This window comes from Salvelinus fontinalis, unplaced genomic scaffold (assembly GCF_029448725.1).
Source record: "Salvelinus fontinalis isolate EN_2023a unplaced genomic scaffold, ASM2944872v1 scaffold_0011, whole genome shotgun sequence".
Taxonomy (NCBI): Eukaryota; Metazoa; Chordata; class Actinopteri; order Salmoniformes; family Salmonidae; genus Salvelinus; species Salvelinus fontinalis.
The window spans coordinates 142783-162500 of record NW_026600220.1 but is presented as its reverse complement, the minus strand read 5'-3'; the positions used below and the strand labels follow the sequence as shown (position 1 = coordinate 162500).

General features: G+C 43.3%; 1 protein-coding gene across 1 annotated transcript in view; it reads left to right on the top strand.

Annotated features, from left to right (window-relative positions):
* Positions 1 to 3200, top strand: part of LOC129842084 (neuronal acetylcholine receptor subunit beta-2-like) — a 31122-nt gene extending 27922 nt beyond the window's left edge. The window contains exons 7-9 of the mRNA XM_055910475.1: positions 365 to 894; positions 1250 to 1395; positions 1745 to 3200. Coding sequence (XP_055766450.1) covers positions 365 to 894; positions 1250 to 1395; positions 1745 to 1760 — 692 coding nt within the window. The 3' untranslated portion in view covers positions 1761 to 3200. The remainder of the gene's footprint in view (positions 1 to 364; positions 895 to 1249; positions 1396 to 1744) is intronic.
* The last annotated feature ends 16518 nt before the right edge of the window (positions 3201 to 19718 follow it).

Genomic DNA, 19718 nt, shown 5'->3' with positions numbered 1-19718 from the left:
TCTGGCTGTGTCTCTCATAGGTAGGTAGAACCGCCCATCTCCATAGCTGTGTCTCTCATAGGTAGGTAGAACCGCCCATCTCCACAGCTGTGTCTCTCATAGGTAGGTAGACGTAGTGGGTTGGTTTGTTCTGGTCATTTATTTCTATGCATTTTAAGATTTTAATATTAATTTACGTTCTGTTAGTACTGCAGCTTTTAAAATTCCATGTGGGTAATTCTTCCTCTCTCTGTGTGGTGTGTGTGTGTGTGTGTGTGTGTGTGTGTGTGTGTGTGTGTGTGTGTGTGTGTGTGTGTGTGTGTGTGTGTGTGTGTGGTGTGTGTGTGTGTGTGTGTGTGTAAATTAACCAACCTCTCCTCTCCAGGTAAATACCTGATGTTCACTATGGTGTTGGTCACCTTCTCCATCGTGACCAGTGTGTGTGTCCTCAACGTTCACCACCGCTCCCCGTCCACCCACCGCATGCCTGACTGGGTCAAACGCCTCTTCCTGCTCCGCCTCCCCGCCTTCCTTCTCATGAGACAACCCGGGAACAATAATGTCCAGGAAAAACTTAGACGGAAGCAAGCCACTGCCGCTGCCGGGAACACCACCTCCGGGAACCCCACCTCCGGGAACCCCACCTCCGGGAACCCTGGGAAGTCCCGAGGCGGGGCGAGAAGGCGGTGTTCCGACATCAAGCTGGGAGGAATCCAGACGGACTCCGACTCGTTCTATGTGAAGGAGGATTTGGCCCGGAAGTTTGTCTGGAAGGTGGGAGACGTGTCGGGGGGCGGCGGTATTCCGGAGATCAGGCGTCGCGTGGCGGTCCAGTGGGACGCTGACCTGGAGGAGGCGGTGGATGGAGTGAGGTATATCGCTGAACACATGAAGACGGAGGACGGAGATGAAGGGGTGAGGAGGAGGAGGAGGAGAATGGAATCTGTTCAAATGATTTGTGTAGATTTGTAATTGGCATATACATTTTTTACAATTACACGATCTATCTTTCTCCTTCCCTCTCTCTCTCCCTCTCTCTCGCCCCCCTCCGTCTCTCTCCCTCCCTCCCCCTCTCTCTCTCTCTCCCCCTCGTTCTACCCCTCTCGCTCTCTCTCCCTCTCCCCCCTCTCTCCCCCTCTCTCTCTCTCTCTCTTCCTCTCCCCCTTCTCTCTCTCTCCCTCTCCCCCCCTCTCTCTCCCCCTCTCCCTCTCTCCCTCTCTCCCTCTCTCCCTCTCCCCTCTCCCTCTCTCTCTTCCTCTCCCCCCTGTAGATCATAGAGGACTGGAAGTACGTAGCGATGGTAATTGACCGTCTGTTCCTGTGGATCTTCATCCTGGTGTGTGTGGTGGGAACCCTGGGTCTCTTCATGCAGCCCCTCTTCCAGAGCTACAACACTCCTACTGCAGACAGCAACGAGTGAGTCACAGACACACACGCACGCACGCACGCACGCACACACGCACGCACGCACGCACGCACACACACACACACACACACACACACACACACACACACACACACACACACACACACACACACACACACACACACACACACACACATACACACACACACACACGACACACAGAGAGGCTGACGTACATGTACACACACAGGCACCCACACACACTTACAGATAGACACAAACACACACCAATACACACACGTAGACATGGTCAAATAAACAGATGAAATACACATAAATTCTCTTCTATATTCCCGTATCATTGTAATATTTCAACATGTTTTATTTCTCCTCTCTCAGGTATGGTGATTTCTGAGAGCCCCTGAGAGTGGGCGTTGGAGAGGGAAACCCCGTAGCAGCTAAACGGACCCACTGTCCTACGAACTCTGGAGCAACCTGTGCCAAAGCCAGCACCGTCAGTAGTACTTCTACCCTCGTCAGTAGCTCATGAAGCATTATAAGACATTCTAGAGGTACTATACGGTCTACTGTGAGCCGTATGCTGGATCTCTCTCTCTAACTCTCTCTGGGCTCTCCAGTCTTCAAGACAAGCTAGATCTCAACTAACAACAGGAGGCTTTCAGGTTCTCTTCTCTTCCTTCTCATGTACTATTCATGAACACTGTCTCTCTTTCGCTTGTTTGTTCGCTCTCTCTTTCTTTCTTTCTTCTTTCTGTTTGTCTCTTTTTTTCTTTCTTTCTGTCTCTCTCTGTCTCTTGTTCTCTCTCTTCTTTTGAGGAAGATTTCACATGGACACACTTTGAACTGTGTTCTCCTCTTTAAGAGAGTGTTCAGTAGTTATAATTGCATTGTCTTATGTTTGGAAAATGTGGGTTTCTTCTCTCTCTCTCTGTCTCTGTCTCTCTCTCTCTCTGTCTCTCTCTCTCTCTCTCTCTCTCTCTCTCTCTCTCTCTCTCTCTCTCTGTGTCTCTCTCTGTCTCTCTCTGTCTCTCTCTTTCTCTCTCTCTCTGTCTCTCTCTCTCTCTCTCTCTCTCTCTCTCTCTCTCTCTCTCTGTCTCTCTCTGTCTCTCTGTCTCTCTCTCTCTCTCTCTCTCTCTCTGTCTCTCTCTCTCTCTGTCTCTCTCTCTCTCTGTCTCTCTCGCTCTCAAGCCATAACACTTGCAGTAGCCTATCAAACGTATAGGCCTAAGACTCTACACTTAAAGCTAAAGGAAGGAACCTCATTTGAAGGACTGACACATCCCCTGTAACTATTCCCCAGGTCGTTGCTGCAAATGAGAACGTGTTCTCAGTCAACTTACCTGGTAAAATAACGGTAAAATAAAATAAAAAATAAATAAAAAAATTGTGAAGAGACTTGTTATTAAAATATGTTTTTTAAAAGCCTAATGATCACGCTGCTCCCTAGTTCCACACAACACTCTGCTTATTGTGTTTAAATAACAACTGTATGAAAACAGAAGTTAAACCTGTCAGTATGCTACTCTACTTCCCACATATCTGACTACATGGCTGAGTCCAAAATGGCACCTTATTTCCTACATAGTGGACTACTTTTGATCAAAAGGAGTGCACTATCTAGGGAATAGGGTGTGGTTTTTGGATGTAGCCCATGTTCCAGGATTTAGCTGGGACGTTCACTTTGTATCTGCCTTAATAATAGATGAATACAGCCAATGACGGTAGACTAATTATTACAAGAGGAAAAATACAAGGGTTTTAACACCAGGATATTATTGATTCCAAATCAATATGAAATCTGGAGAAAAACAACAAGAGCAACAATGAGCTCCTTTGTATCATGTCAAATAAAATGCTCTTAAAAACACCTTTTGTCTGTTTCACTGAGGTGTGAGACGGGGAAACACCAGGTCCCAGCTGGCACCCTGTGGGCCCTGGTCAAAAGAAGTGCACTATGGAGGGAATAGGGTGCCTTTTGGGATGCACCCTAGAAGCTACAGAGGAGCGGTGGAACGAGAAACAACTTGATTCACATCTTCAGGAGGAGAACTGTCATTCTGACTGTCTTCACAAGATGGGTTTAGTCTGAGAGGAGAACTGTCATTCTGAAGGACCTTCACAAGATGGGTTTAGTCTGAGAGGAGAACTGTCATTCTGACTGTCTTCACAAGATGGGTTTAGTCTGAGAGGAGAACTGTCATTCTGACAGACCTCCACAAGATGGGTTTAGTCTGAGAGGAGAACTGTCATTCTGACTGTCTTCACAAGATGCGTTTAGTCTGAGAGGAGAACTGTCATTCTGAAGGACCTTCACAAGATGGGTTTAGTCTGAGAGGAGAACTGTCATTCTGACTGGCCTTCACAAGATGGGTTTAGTCTGAGAGGAGAACTGTCATTCTGACTGGCCTTCACAAGATGCGTTTAGTCTGAGAGGAGAACTGTCATTCTGAAGGACCTTCACAAGATGGGTTTAGTCTGAGAGGAGAACTGTCATTCTGACTGGCCTTCACAAGATGGGTTTAGTCTGAGAGGAGAACTGTCATTCTGACTGGCCTTCACAAGATGCGTTTAGTCTGAGAGGAGAACTGTCATTCTGAAGGACCTTCACAAGATGGGTTTAGTCTGAGAGGAGAACTGTCATTCTGACTGGCCTTCACAAGATGGGTTTAGTCTGAGAGGAGAACTGTCATTCTGAAGGACCTTCACAAGATGCGTTTAGTCTGAGAGGAGAATTGTCATTCTGACTGGCCTTCACAAGATTTGTTTAGTCTGAGAGGAGAACTGTCATTCTGAAGGACCTTCACAAGATGGGTTTAGTCTGAGAGGAGAATTGTCATTCTGACTGGCCTTCACAAGATGGGTTTAGTCTGAGAGGAGAATTGTCATTCTGACTGGCCTTCACAAGATGGGTTTAGTCTGAGAGGAGAATTGTCATTCTGACTGCCTTCACAAGATGGGTTTAGTCTGAGAGGAGAATTGTCATTCTGACTGGCCTTCACAAGATGGGTTTAGTCTGAGAGGAGAATTGTCATTCTGACTGGCCTTCACAAGATGGGTTTAGTCTGAGAGGAGAATTGTCATTCTGACTGGCCTTCACAAGATGGGTTTAGTCTGAGAGGAGAATTGTCATTCTGACTGCCTTCACAAGATTTGTTAGACTATAGTAGACTGTAACATTACCTACCACCCAGAGAATGGTACACTACTCTCTCTGTAGACACTATAACATTACCTACCACCCAGAGACTGGTACAATACTCTCTCTGTAGACACTGTAACATTACCTACCACCCAGAGACTGGTACACTACTCTCTCTGTAGACTAACATTACCTACCACCCAGAGACTGGTACACTACTCTCTCTGTAGACTAACATTACCTACCACCCAGAGACTGGTACACTACCCTCTCTGTAGACACTGTAACATTACCTACCACCCAGAGACTGGTACACTACTCTCTCTGTAGACACTGTAACATTACCTACCACCCAGAGACTGGTACACTACTCTCTCTGTAGACACTTTAACATTACCTACCACCCAGAGACTGGTACAATACTCTCTCTGTAGACACTGTAACATTACCTACCACCCAGAGACTGGTACACTACTCTCTCTGTAGACTAACATTACCTACCACTCAGAGACTGGTACACTACTCTCTCTGTAGACTAACATTACCTACCACCCAGAGACTGGTACACTACCCTCTCTGTAGACACTGTAACATTACCTACCACCCAGAGACTGGTACACTACTCTCTCTGTAGACTAACATTACCTACCACCCAGAGACTGGTACACTACTCTCTCTGTAGACTAACAATACCTACCACCCAGAGACTGGTACACTACCCTCTCTGTAGACACTGTAACATTACCTACCACCCAGAGACTGGTACACTACTCTCTCTGTAGACTAACATTACCTACCACCCAGAGACTGGTGCACTACTCTCTCTGTAGACACTATAACATTACCTACCACCCAGAGACTGGTACACTACACTCTCTGTAGACACTGTAACATTACCTACCACCCAGAGACTGGTACACTACTCTCTCTGTAGACACTATAACATTACCTATCACCCAGAGACTGGTACACTACTCTCTCTGTAGACACTATAACATTACCTACCACACAGAGACTGGTACACTCCTCTCTCTGTAGACACTATAACATTACCTACCACCCAGAGACTGGTACACTACTCTCTCTGTAGACACTGTAACATTACCTACCACCCAGAGACTGGTACACTACTCTCTCTGTAGACACTGTAACATTACCTATCACCCAGAGACTGGTACACTACTCTCTCTGTAGACACTATAACATTACCTACCACCCAGAGACTGGTACACTACTCTCTCTGTAGACACTATAACATTACCTACCACCCAGAGACTGGTACACTACTCTCTCTGTAGACACTGTAACATTACCTACCACCCAGAGACTGGTACACTACTCTCTCTGTAGACACTATAACATTACCTACCACCCAGAGACTGGTACACTACTCTCTCTGTAGACACTTTAACATTACCTACCACCCAGAGACTGGTACACTACTCTCTCTGTAGACACTGTAACATTACCTCCCACACAGAGACTGGTACACTACTCTCTCTGTAGACACTGTAACATTACCTACCACCCAGAGACTGGTACACTACTCTCTCTGTAGACACTATAACATTACCAACCCCCCAGAGACTGGTACACTACTCTCTCTGTAGACACTATAACATTACCAACCCCCCAGAGACTGGTACACTACTCTCTCTGTAGACACTGTAACATTACCTACCACCCAGAGACTGGTACACTACTCTCTCTGTAGACACTATAACATTACCTACCACCCAGAGACTGGTACACTATTCCCTCTGTAGACACTGTAACATTACCTATCACCCAGAGACTGGTACACTATTCCCTCTGTAGACACTATAACATTACCTACCACCCAGAGACTGGTACACTACTCTCTCTGTAGACACTGTAACATTACCTACCACCCAGAGACTGGTACACTACTCTCTCTGTAGACACTGTAACATTACCTACCACCCAGAGACTGCTCAAGGCTACACAGGAGACACTCAACACACACAAACACACACTCAAGTGCACACACTCACACTTACACTCAGATTGTCTCTATGTATCCTAGCAGACGTGAGGCCAAATGCACTCCGACTTTAATGGACACTGGGACAGTGTGTGTGTGTGTGTGTGTGTGTGTGTGTGTGTGTGTGTGTGTGTGTGTGTGTGTGTGTGTGTGTGTGTGTGTGTGTGTGTGTGTGTGTGTGTGTGTGTGTGTGTGTGTGTGTGTGTGTGTGTGTGTGTGTGTGTGTGTCCAGGTCCAGGTCCAGGTCCAGTACATATACTCAAAGTGTGTCTTCAGCTGTACTGTAGTAAACCTTCCTCCTCTTCTGGTCTCTAACCTGGGTGGGTCGAGCACTGAATGCTGATTGGCTGACAGCTTGGTATATCAGACCGTATTCCACGGGTATGACAACCATGTATTTTTCTGCTCCAATTACGTTGGTAACCAGTTTATAATAGCAATAAGGCACCTCGGGGGTTTGTGGTATATTGGCAATATACCACGGCTAAGGGCTGTATCCAGGCACATGCGTCGTGTCTAAGAACAGCCCTTAGCCGTGGTATATTGACCATATACCACACCTCCTTGTGCCTTATTACTTAATTACACAGGACTTTAAATGACACTTCATCCACACTAGAGGTCAACTCAGTTTCATGACCTCTTGGCGCACGGATCCCTTTAGCGGAAACATTTTCATCAACAACCGCTGAATTGCAGAGCGCCAAATTTAAAAATTAAAAAATAAATAAATAAATTTCATGAAATCACAAATGCAATATAGCAAAACACAGCTTAACTTGTTGTTAATCCACCTGTCATGTCAGATTTTGAAAATATGCTTTACAGCGAAAGCAATTCAAGTGTTTGTGTGAGTTTATCGATCACTAGACAAAACATTACAAACACCTAGCAGCAATGTAGATTGGTCACGAAAGTCAGAAAAGCAATAAAATGAATCGCTTACCTTTGATGATCTTCGGATGTTTGCACTCACGAGACTCCCAGTTGCACACTAAATGTTCCTTTTGTTCGATAAAGATTATTTTTATATCAAAAAACCTCCATTTGTTTGGAGCGTTATGTTCAGTATTCCACAGCCTTAGGCAGTGGAGGGAAGACAAATTCCAAATAGTATCCGTAAAGTTCGTAGAAACATGTCAAACGTTTTTATAATAAATCCTCAGGTTGTTTTTAACATAAATAATCGATAATATTTCAACCGGACGGTAAACTATTCAATACAAGAGAGAAAGAAAATTTTGAGCTACCACTGTCGCGCGCATGAACTAAACGAAGGACATCTGGCTATCCACTGACGCGATGTGATAAATCTCGCTCATTTTTCAGAATAAAAGCTTTAACCTTTTACGGGGGCAGCCCGACACCGGTACACTTATGACAACATCCAGCTCAAACTGCACGGCGCGAAATTCAAAATCTGGCGCGAAGACAAAATATGTAAATCTATTAGCTAACCACGTTAGCAAAAGACACAACTTTTTCTAACTCCATCAGTTTCTTACTCCATCAGGTGCTATCACAAATTCGACCAAATAAAGATATAAATAGCCACTAACCAAGAAACAAATTCATCAGATGACAGTCTGATAACATATTTATTGTATAGCATATGTTTTGTTCAAAAAATTTGCATATTTCATGTATAAACCATAGTTTACATTTCAGCTACAATCCGAAATTGCACCAAAAGCAGCCATAATATTTACAGACACCAACGTCAAATAGCTAATTACTCATCATAAAACATTTCTGAAAATACATAGTCTGCAGCAATTGAAAGACAGGCATCTTGTGATTCCAAATAATATTTCCGATTTATTAAATGTTTTACAGTGCAAACAAAATGTATCGCTATATTAGCGTAGCTACAATAGACAGAAATAATTGGGCGCCCACGGCCAATTCACATGCACGACAGATATATGAAATAACATCATAAAATGGGTCTTACTTTTGCTGATCTTTCATCAGAATGTTGAAGAACGTGTCCTCTGTCCAGATGAGTCGTTGTTTCGATTCAGAATGGCAAATGTCCCTCTTTAATTAGCATTGGCACTAGCGTAGTGGCATAAATTTCTCCAACGTAAACACAGTCAGAGGACGGAACACGGCAAAACTCCCGAATAAAGTTTCAATAATCTGATTAAACTATATTGAAAAAACATACATTACGATGATATGGTCACATGTAGCAAAAAAAATTTGAGCCGGAGACGTTAGCCGTTCGTTACGGCAGCAAAACAGAAGTCCATCCCACTTCCTCCAGAGTACCGGAAGAGGACGGTCAGGACAAAGAAATAGTTTTTTTTCCACCACAGAACAAGATGAGCAGAAAAATTTCTTCTCTGACATCCTCTTTACACCAATAGGAAGGCGTATAGATTGTCCGCAGACTCCTAAGTGTTAAGACCATGTATAGGCATCAAATTGAAAAGAGCATCGATTTCTGACATTTTACTTCCTGGTCAGGAAAAGTGCTGCAGAAGGACTTCTGTTTCACTCAGAGAAATAATTCCAACTCTTTTAGAAACTAGAAAGTGTTTTCTATCCAAAAAGAATAATAATATTCATATTGTACGAGCAAGATTTGAGTAGGAGGCCGTTTGAAATGGGCACGATTTCACTGGCTACTCAACACTTTGCCTTGCAGCCATAAGAAGTTAAACTATGTCTAAAGCCTGTTCACAACCTGTGGAAGCTATTGGAAAATGAATCTGGTTGATATACCTTTAAATGGAGGATAGGCAGGCAATGGAACAGGGATTTTTCAAAATAAGAGGCACTTCCGGGTTGGATTTCCTCAGGTTTTCGCCTGCAAAATCAGTTCTGTTATACTCACAGACAACATTTTGACAGTTTTGGAAACTTAAGAGTGTTTTCTATCCTAATCTGTTAATTATATGCATATTCTAGCAACTGGGCCTGAAAAATAGGCCGTTTACATTGGGAACGTTATTTTTCCAAACATAAAAATTCTGCCTCCTAGCGTCAAGAAGTTAATACCATTCACATCAACTCCACTGTCATGCGGAGAAGATCTAGCTCATCAAAATCCTTTCTCTCAGCACAAACTGTGTGAAACACAGGCCCAGAACACCGTAAGTTACTTCACGTGGCGGAGGGATATCGACAGGGGCCCTATATTTACTGTGTGCCCCGCTACCTATTAACGTGTCATGATACGGACATAAAGCTGAGTGATGCGTTTCTGGTGTGGACAACGTAGAGACCTTGTCCTGCGTCCCAAATGCCCCCCTACATCCTATTTAGTGCACTCCTTCTACAACAGTAGTGCATTAAATAGAAAAACAAGTGTGTCATTAGAGACGCCGGCCTGGACAGGGTGTTATTTAGGAGCTAGTGAAGATACTGCAAAGTGCTGTGCTGTCTAACTCAGAAGTCTTCTGGTATCCATCTTGATGCGGTACGTTTTCACAGTCGTATACTGTAAGTCATTGGTATACACAGGTGAATGCTCAATGTTAAAGCCCCCATGCAGTCTTTGTCGTTTTATTTTTAAATCGTCATTGTCAGGTCTAATATTTGATGAAAATAACTTCAAATAATATTTGTTATCTTTTATTTCCCTTTTATTTCCCTGAGCCTCCCTTGGCCCTTGAAATGCTCAGTCTGATTGTGTGGGAGTGTTGGGAAACACGTTTGAAGATATTTACATACAGCCCTGATTGGCTGATAGGATGGTCTAGACCCCACTCCGTTACCTAGATGAACAGTCATTGGTCTATAGTCCCAGTCGGTATTAGATAGAACGTTGCGGGCCCAACCGCCTGTTGGGTGACCCTTGTACACTGTCGTGTCCCTTATTCAAGAGTGTCCCCTGTACACTGTCGTGTCCCTTATTCAAGAGTGTCCCCTGTACACTGTCGTGTCCCTTATTCAAGAGTGTCCCTTGTACACTGTCGTGTCCCTTATTCAAGAGTGTCCCCTGTACACTGTCGTGTCCCTTATTCAAGAGTGTCCCCTGTACACTGTCGTGTCCCTTATTCAAGAGTGTCCCTTGTACACTGTCGTGTCCCTTATTCAAGAGTGTACCCTGTACACTGTCGTGTCCCTTATTCAAGAGTGTCCCTTGTACACTATCGTGTCCCTTACTCAATAGTGTCCCTTGTACACTGTCGTGTCCCTTATTCAAGAGTGTCCCTTGTACACTGTCGTGTCCCTTATTCAAGAGTGTCCCCTGTACACTGTCGTGTCCCTTATTCAAGAGTGTCCCTTGTACACTGTCGTGTCCCTTATTCAAGAGTGTCCCCTGTACACTGTCGTGTCCCTTATTCAAGAGTGTCCCTTGTACACTATCGTGTCCCTTACTCAATAGTGTCCCTTGTACACTGTCGTGTCCCTTATTCAAGAGTGTCCCTTGTACACTGTCGTGTCCCTTATTCAAGAGTGTCCCTTGTACACTGTCATGTCCCTTATTCAAGAGTGTCCCTTGTACACTGTTGTGTCCCTTGTACACTGTCGTGTCCCTTGTACACTGTCGTGTCCCTTATTCAAGAGTGTCCCCTGTACACTGTCGTGTCCCTTATTCAAGAGTGTCCCTTGTACACTATCGTGTCCCTTACTCAATAGTGTCCCTTGTACACTGTCGTGTCCCTTATTCAAGAGTGTCCCTTGTACACTGTCGTGTCCCTTATTCAAGAGTGTCCCTTGTACACTGTCATGTCCCTTATTCAAGAGTGTCCCTTGTACACTGTCGTGTCCCTTGTACACTGTCGTGTCCCTTGTACACTGTCGTGTCCCTTATTCAAGAGTGTCCCCTGTACACTGTCGTGTCCCTTATTCAAGAGTGTCCCTTGTACACTATCGTGTCCCTTACTCAATAGTGTCCCTTGTACACTGTCGTGTCCCTTATTCAAGAGTGTCCCTTGTACACTGTCGTGTCCCTTATTCAAGAGTGTCCCTTGTACACTGTCGTGTCCCTTATTCAAGAGTGTCCCTTGTACACTGTCGTGTCCCTTATTCAAGAGTGTCCCTTGTACACTGTCGTGTCCCTTATTCAAGAGTGTCCCTTGTACACTATCGTGTCCCTTACTCAATAGTGTCCCTTGTACACTGTCGTGTCCCTTATTCAAGAGTGTCCCTTGTACACTGTCGTGTCCCTTATTCAAGAGTGTCCCCTGTACACTGTCGTGTCCCTTATTTCTTTCTGCCTCTGTCTCTCTTGCTCTCTGTCATTGTCTGTCTCTGTCTCTGTCTCTGTCTGTCTCTCTCTCTCTCTCTCTCTCTCTCTCTCTCTCTCTCTCTCTCTCTCTCTCTCTCTCTCTCTCTCTCTCTCTATCTCTCATTTTTGGTTTCCAAAATGAGCAATTGTCATCATCTTGCAGTGTTCTGGTGCTGTAGCTCAGTCTGTTCTGCTGCCAGCAGGGAGTCTGCAAAAAAATTACAAGGATTTTAAAACTGGAAAACCGCCAAGCTGTTTTTTTTAAATTCTAAATTGTGTGAGCAATTGAACTAAAAATACTGCGGTGATGAACTTAAAGTCGAGTCACTGCGGCAGCACACACACACACACAATGTTTGTCACGCATGCACTCAAACACACACAGAAATGTTGACACGTGCGCACACACGCAAACACCACACACACACTTCTGTGTGGTGCCCACAGATAGCGCCTGTTAATGTTAAGGTCAGGCGTTGCCGAGGGACTGACTCGTTCTGCTGTACACAAGTGTTTGATCACACAAACACACACACACACACACACACACAAACACACACACACACACACACACACACACACACACACACACACACACACACACACACACACACACACACACACACACACACACACACAGAGGAGCAGTGTTTGATCAGCCAGTTGTAGATTAGAGCTGACCGCAGAGTACTCTTACACAGAGGGCAGGAATTTAGAGCTAGATTAACTAGAATGGACAAAGTACAAATATAATATAGAGCTAGAAGGGACATAGTAGAGACATAATATAGAGCTAGAATAGCTAGAAGGGACATTGTAGAGATAGAATATAGAGCTAGATTAACTAGAAGGGACATAGTAGAGAAATAATAGAGATATATTAACTAGAAGGGGCAGGTAGAGAGAATTTCGAGCTAGGTTAACTAGAAGAGACATAGTAGAGACAGCATATAGAGCTAGATTAACTAGAAGCGACATAGTAGATACAGAATATAGAGCTAGATTAACAAGAAAGGACATTGTAGAGACAGATTAAAGAGCTAGATTAACTAGAAGAGACATAGTAGAGACAGCATATAGAGCTAGATTAACAAGAAGGGACATAGTAGATACATAATATAGAGCTAGATAAACAAGAAAGGACATAGTAGAGATATAATATAGAGCTAGATTAACTAGAAAGGACATAGTAGAGACATAATATAGAGCTAGATTAACTAGAAAGGACATAGGAGAGACAGAATATAGAGCTAGATTAACTAGTCTGACTGTGTATGTAGAGATAGATTAACTAGAAGGGTCATAGAGACACTACAGGGTAATCTAACTCTCTCCTCTCATGCTAGGTTTTCAAGTGGGAAAATCAGCATTTTAGCCTGAGTCCCAAATGGCATCCCATTGCCCATACAGCAGTAGTGCACCATATAGGGAATAAGTAGTGCACTATACAGGGAGTAAGTAGTGCACTATACAGGGAATAGGGTGTAATTTGATACGGGGACTAAGGCTCAGTGGAGAAGAAGGCCACATGCAGGGAGAATCTCCAAAAAGACAATGGCAGCAGCCTGAGGACGAGCAGAAATCTGGTCCAAACCAGAGCCATGTGTTGAGAGAGTTGGGACACTGAGGATTCTGCATTATGATACATGTACATGACACCTCAACATTCTATGGCAGCCATGTTGGCTCCCCATTAACATTACATGGAGGATATTCAAATAATACTATGTTACTGAGTGTCTGGAATTAGAACACAACGCTCTGGTCAAAACGATGTAACATAGCCAGTCTATGACCTGCCTCTACCATTGTAACTCGTGTTAGATTAAGTTTAGTTCAAACTGCAGTATAGTTTAGTTAAATTGACATTATTTCCTCATGCTGGGCCATACTGGGGTAGTGAGGTATCGTTTTCACAAAGACCTTTCACAGTATAACATTCACAATATCAAATGGACCCCACCATGATGGTGAAATTAATGAATGTTAATATTATTAAACAGCCTCTTTATATAATATATAAACTATATATATATATATATATATATATATATATATATATATATATATATATATATATATATATATATTATAGTGCTTCTGATTTACAAATAGAAATGTCAAAGTGATTAAATAGCTCTGTTGTCCCATAACTACCAATTACAGACTGTATGGTTATATTATATCACTATCTATAACAGACTGTTTTTTATTTATTTATTTAACCTTTATTTAACCAGGTAGGCAAATTGAGAACACGTTCTCATTTACAATTGCGACCTGGCCAAGATAAAGCAAAGCAGTTCGACACATACAACAACACATAGTTACACATGGAGTAAAAACAAACATATAGTCAATAATACAGTGAAAAAAAATAAAAATAAGTCTATATACAATGTGAACAAGTGAGGTGAGATAAGGGAGGTGAAGGCAAACAGATATATGTATAAATAAATAAAAATATAAAAAGGCCATGGAGGCGAAGTGAGTACAACACAGCAAGTAAAATAAAAACTAAAAAAAAACACTGGAATGGTTGGTTTGCATTGGAAGAAAGTGCAAAGTAGAGACAGAAATAATGGGGTGCAAAGGAGCAAAATAAATTAATAAATAAATACAGTAGGTAAAGAGGTAGTTGTTTGGGCTAAATTGTAGATGGGTTATGTACAGGTGCAGTAATCTATGAGCTGCTCTGACAGCTGGTGCTTAAAGCTAGTGAGGGAGATAGGTGTTTCCAGTTTCAGAGATTTTTGTAGTTCGTTCCAGTCATTGGCAGCAGAGAACTGGAAGGAGAGGCGTCCAAAGGAAGAATTGGTTTTGGGGGTGACTAGAGAGATATACCTGCTGGAGCGCGTGCTACAGGTAGGGGCTGCTATGGTGACCAGCGAGCTGAGATAAGGGGGGACTTTACCTAGCAGGGTCTTGTAGATGACCTGGAACCAGTGGGTTTGGCGACGAGTATGAAGCGAGGGCCAGCCAACGAGAGTGTACAGGTCGCAGTGGTGGGTAGTATATGGGGCTTTGGTGACAAAACGGATGGCACTGTGATAGACTGCATCCAATTTATTGAGTAGGGTTTTGGAGGCTATTTTGTAAATGACATCACCGAAGTCGAGGATTGGTAGGATGGTCAGTTTTACAAGGGTATGTTTGGCAGCATGAGTAAAGGATGCTTTGTTGCGGAATAGGAAGCCAATTCTAGATTTGACTTTGGATTGGAGATGTTTGATGTGGGTCTGGAAGGAGAGTTTACAGTCTAACCAGACACCTAGGTATTTGTAGTTGTCCACATATTCTAAGTCAGAGCCGTCCAAAGTAGTGATGTTGGACAGGCGGGCAGGAGCAGGCAGCGATCGGTTGAAGAGCATGCATTTGGTTTTACTTGTGTTTAAGAGCAGTTGGAGGCCACGGAAGGAGAATTGTATGGCATTGAAGCTCGCCTGGAGGGTTGTTAACACAGTGTCAAAAAAAGGGCCAGAAGTATACAGAATAGTGTCGTCTGCGTAGAGGTGGATCAGAGAATCACCAGCAGCAAGAGCGACATCATTGATGTAAACAGAGAAGAGAGTCGGTCCAAGAATTGAACCCTGTGGCACCCCCATAGAGACTGCCAGAGGCCCGGACAACAGACCCTCCGATTTGACACACTGAACTCTATCAGAGAAGTAGTTGGTGAACCAGGCGAGGCAATCATTAGAGAAACCAAGGCTGTCGAGTCTGCCAATGAGGATGTGGTGATTGACAGAGTCAAAAGCCTTGGCCAGGTCAATGAATACGGCTGCACAGTATTGTTTCCTATCGATGGCGGTTACGATATCGTTTATGACCTTGAGCGTGGCTGAGGTGCACCCACGACCAGCTCTGAAACCAGATTGCATAGCGGAGAAGGTGTGGTGTGATTCGAAATGGTCGGTAATCTGTTTGTTGACTTGGCTTTCGAAGACCTTAGAAAGGCAGGGTAGGATAGATATAGGTCTGTAGCAGTTAGGGTCAAGGGTGTCCCCCCCTTTGAAGAGGGGGATAACCGCAGCTGCTTTCCAATCTTTGGGGATCTCAGACGACACGAAAGAGAGGTTGAAGAGGCTAGTAATAGGGGTGGCAACAATTTCAGCAGATAGTTTTAGAAAGAAAGGGTCCAGATTATCTAGCCCGGCTGATTTGTAAGGGTCCAGATTTTGCAGCTCATTAAGAACATCAGCTGACTGTATTTGGGAGAAAGAGAAATGGGGAAGGCTTGGGCGAGTAGCAGAGGGGAGGGCAGTGCTGTTGTCCGGGGTAGGGGTAGCCAGGTGGAAAGCATGGCCAGCCGTAGAAAAATGCTTATTGAAATTCTCAATTATAGTGGATTTGTCGGTGGTGACAGTGTTTCCTATCTTCAGAGCGGTTGGAAGCTGGGAGGAGGTGTTCTTATTCTCCATGGACTTTACAGTGTCCCAGAACTTTTTAGAATTTGTGTTGCAGGAAGCAAATTTCTGCTTGAAAAAGCTAGCCTTGGCTGTTCTAACTGCCTGTGTATATTGGTTTCTGGCTTCCCTGAAAAGTTGCATATCACGGGGGCTGTTCGATGCTAATGCAGAACGCCATAGGATGTTTTTCTGTTGGTTAAGGGCAGTCAGGTCAGGAGAGAACCAAGGGCTATATCTGTTCCTGGTTCTAAATTTCTTGAATGGGGCATGCTTATTCAAGATGGTGAGGAAGGCATTTAAAAAAATGACCAGGCATCCTCTACTGACGGGATGAGATCAATATCCTTCCAGGATACCCCGGCCAGGTCGATTAGGAAGGCCTGCTCGCTGAAGTGTTTCAGGGAGCGTTTGACAGTGATGAGTGGAGGTCGTTTGACCGCTGACCCATTACGGATGCAGGCAATGAGGCAGTGATCGCTGAGATCTTGGTTGAAAACAGCAGAGGTGTATTTGGAGGGCAAGTTTGTTAGGATGATATCTATGAGGGTACCCGTGTTTACGGAATTGGGGTGGTACCTGGTAGGTTCATTGATAATTTGTGTGAGATTGAGGGCATCAAGCTTAGATTGTAGGGTGGCTGGGGTGTTGAGCATGTTCAAATTTAGGTCGCCTAGCAGCACGAGCTCTGAAGATAGATGGGGGGCAATCAGTTCACATATAGTGTCCAGAGCACAGCTGGGGGCAGAGGGTGGTCTATAGCAGGCGGCAACGGTGAGAGACTTGTTTTTAGAGAGGTGGATTTTTAAAAGTAGAAGTTCAAATTGTTTGGGAACAGACCTGGATAGTATAACAGAACTCTGCAGGCAGTCTTTGCAGTAGATTGCAACACCGCCCCCTTTGGCCGTTCTATCTTGTCTGAAAATATTGTAATTGGGGATAAAAATGTCTGAATTTTTGGTGGTCTTTCTAAGCCAGGATTCAGACACGGCTAAAACATCCGGGTTGGTAGAGTGTGCTAAAGCAGTGAACAAAACAAACTTAGGGAGGAGGCTTCTAATGTTAACATGCATGAAGCCAAGGCTATTACGGTTACAGAAGTCATCAAAAGAGAGCGCCTGGGGAATAGGAGTGGAGCCAGGTACTGCAGGGCCTGGATTCACCTCTACATCACCAGAGGAACAGAGGAGAAGTAGGATAATGGTACGGCTAAAAGCTATGAGAATTGGTCGCCTAGAGCTACTAGAGCAGAGAGTAAAAGGAAGTTTCTGGGGGCGATAAAATAGTTTAAAGGAATAATGTACAGACAAAGGTATGGTAGGATGTGAATACAGTGGAGGTAAACCTAGGTATTGAGTGATGATGAGAGAGATCTTGTCTCTAGAAACATCATTGAAACCAGGTGATGTCATCGCATATGTGGGTGGTGGAACTGAGAGGTTGGATATGGTATAGAGAGCAGGGCTAGAATCTCTACAGTGAAAAAGCCAATAAACACTAACCAGAACAGCAATGGACAGGGCATATTTACATTAAGGAGAGGCATGCTTAATCGAGTGATCAATAAGGGTCCAGTGAGTAGAGGTTGGTTGGGGTCGTGGCGATCCAGACAGCTGGCCGGGTATATGGCTATCGGTAGCAGCATAGGATGGAGGTCTGTTTGTAGATACCTCGTGCGTTTCCGTCGGTAGGTTCCGTGTAGTGGGGTTTTGTTCAGATAGCAGCCGATAAGACAGCTAACGATTAGCGGGCCTCAGATGAGCGTTCAGGTAACGTCGGGACGGAGGTGCCGGTTGGATAAATCCCTCGGGCAGATAACGTCGGCAGTCAGTCATGAAGGCCCGGTGGGGTTCCGTATCTGCAGCAGCAACAAAAGGAACGGATCCGGATGGTGATGGAACTCCTCAGCTGGCTAGCTCCAGCATGATTTGAGTTTGCTCCGGGGTCGACGTAAGCCAATAGTCACACGGTATGCAGCTAGCTAGCTGCGAAATCAAGGTGCAAGTGTCCAGAGCCTGCGGTTGGAATCCGGGGAAACTGAGAGAAAAAAAGTCCCGGAATGCTCCGGTCCGAGTCGCGTTGCACAAAAGTGCCGGTAGATTATCGAGTTAAAGGAATGGCTGATGACCGCAAAACGTGGGCAGCTGAAACACCAACGCTAGCCAGCAAACCGGCTAATTTCGGGGCAGCTACAGATTAGCTTCTGGCTAGCTATCGGAGTAGCTTCTGGTTAGCTTTCAGGCTAGCTTCTGAATTAGCCCCTGGCTATCTTCCACGATGGGTTTTCAGATTGAGGTAAATAATACTTATTGTAATTGGTGAAGCGGGTTGCAGGAAAGCTTTTGCAGGAAAGCTTTTGTAGTTGAGTTCTTGGATAATAAAATAAATAAAAGATATGTGAAGAAAACTGTATGGTTATATTATATCACTACCTATAACAGACTGTATGGTTATATTATATCACTACCTATAACAGACTGTATGGTTATATTATATCACTACCTATAACAGACTGTATGGTTATATTATATCACTACCTATAACAGACAGACTGTATGGTTATATTATATCACTACCTATAACAGACTGTATGGTTATATTAGATCACTACCTATAACAGACAGACTGTATGGTTATATTATATCCACTACCTATAACAGACTGACTGTATGGTTATATTATATCACTATCTATAACAGACTGAATGGTTATATTATATCACTATCTATAACAGACTGACTGTATGGTTATATTATATCACTACCTATAACAGACTGTATGGTTATATTATATCACTATCTATAACAGACTGTATGGTTATATTATATCACTACCTATAACAGACAGACTGCATGGTTATATTATATCACTATCTATAACAGACTGTATGGTTATATTATATCACTATCTATAACAGACTGAATGGTTATATTATATCACTATTTATAACAGACAGACTGTATGGTTATATTATATCACTATCTATAACAGACTGAATGGTTATATTATATCACTATCTATAACAGACAGACTGTATGGTTATATTATATCACTATCTATAACAGACAGACTGTATGGTTATATTATATCACTACCTATAACAGACTGTATGGTTATATTATATCACTATCTATAACAGACAGACTGTATGGTTATATTATATCACTATCTATAACAGACTGACTGTATGGTTATATTATATCACTACCTATAACAGACTGTGTGGTTATATTATATCACTATCTATAACAGACAGACTGTATGGTTATATTATATCACTACCTATAACAGACTGTATGGTTATATTATATCACTATCTATAACAGACTGTATGGTTATATTATATCACTACCTATAACAGACTGCATGGTTATATTATATCACTACCTATAACAGACTGTATGGTTATATTATATCACTATCTATAACAGACTGTATGGTTATATTATATCACTATCTATAACAGACTGTATGGTTATATTATATCACTACCTATAACAGACTGTATGGTTATATTATATCACTACCTATTACAGTCAGACTGTATGGTTATATTATATCACTATCTATAACAGACTGTATGGTTATATTATATCACTACCTATAACAGACTGTGT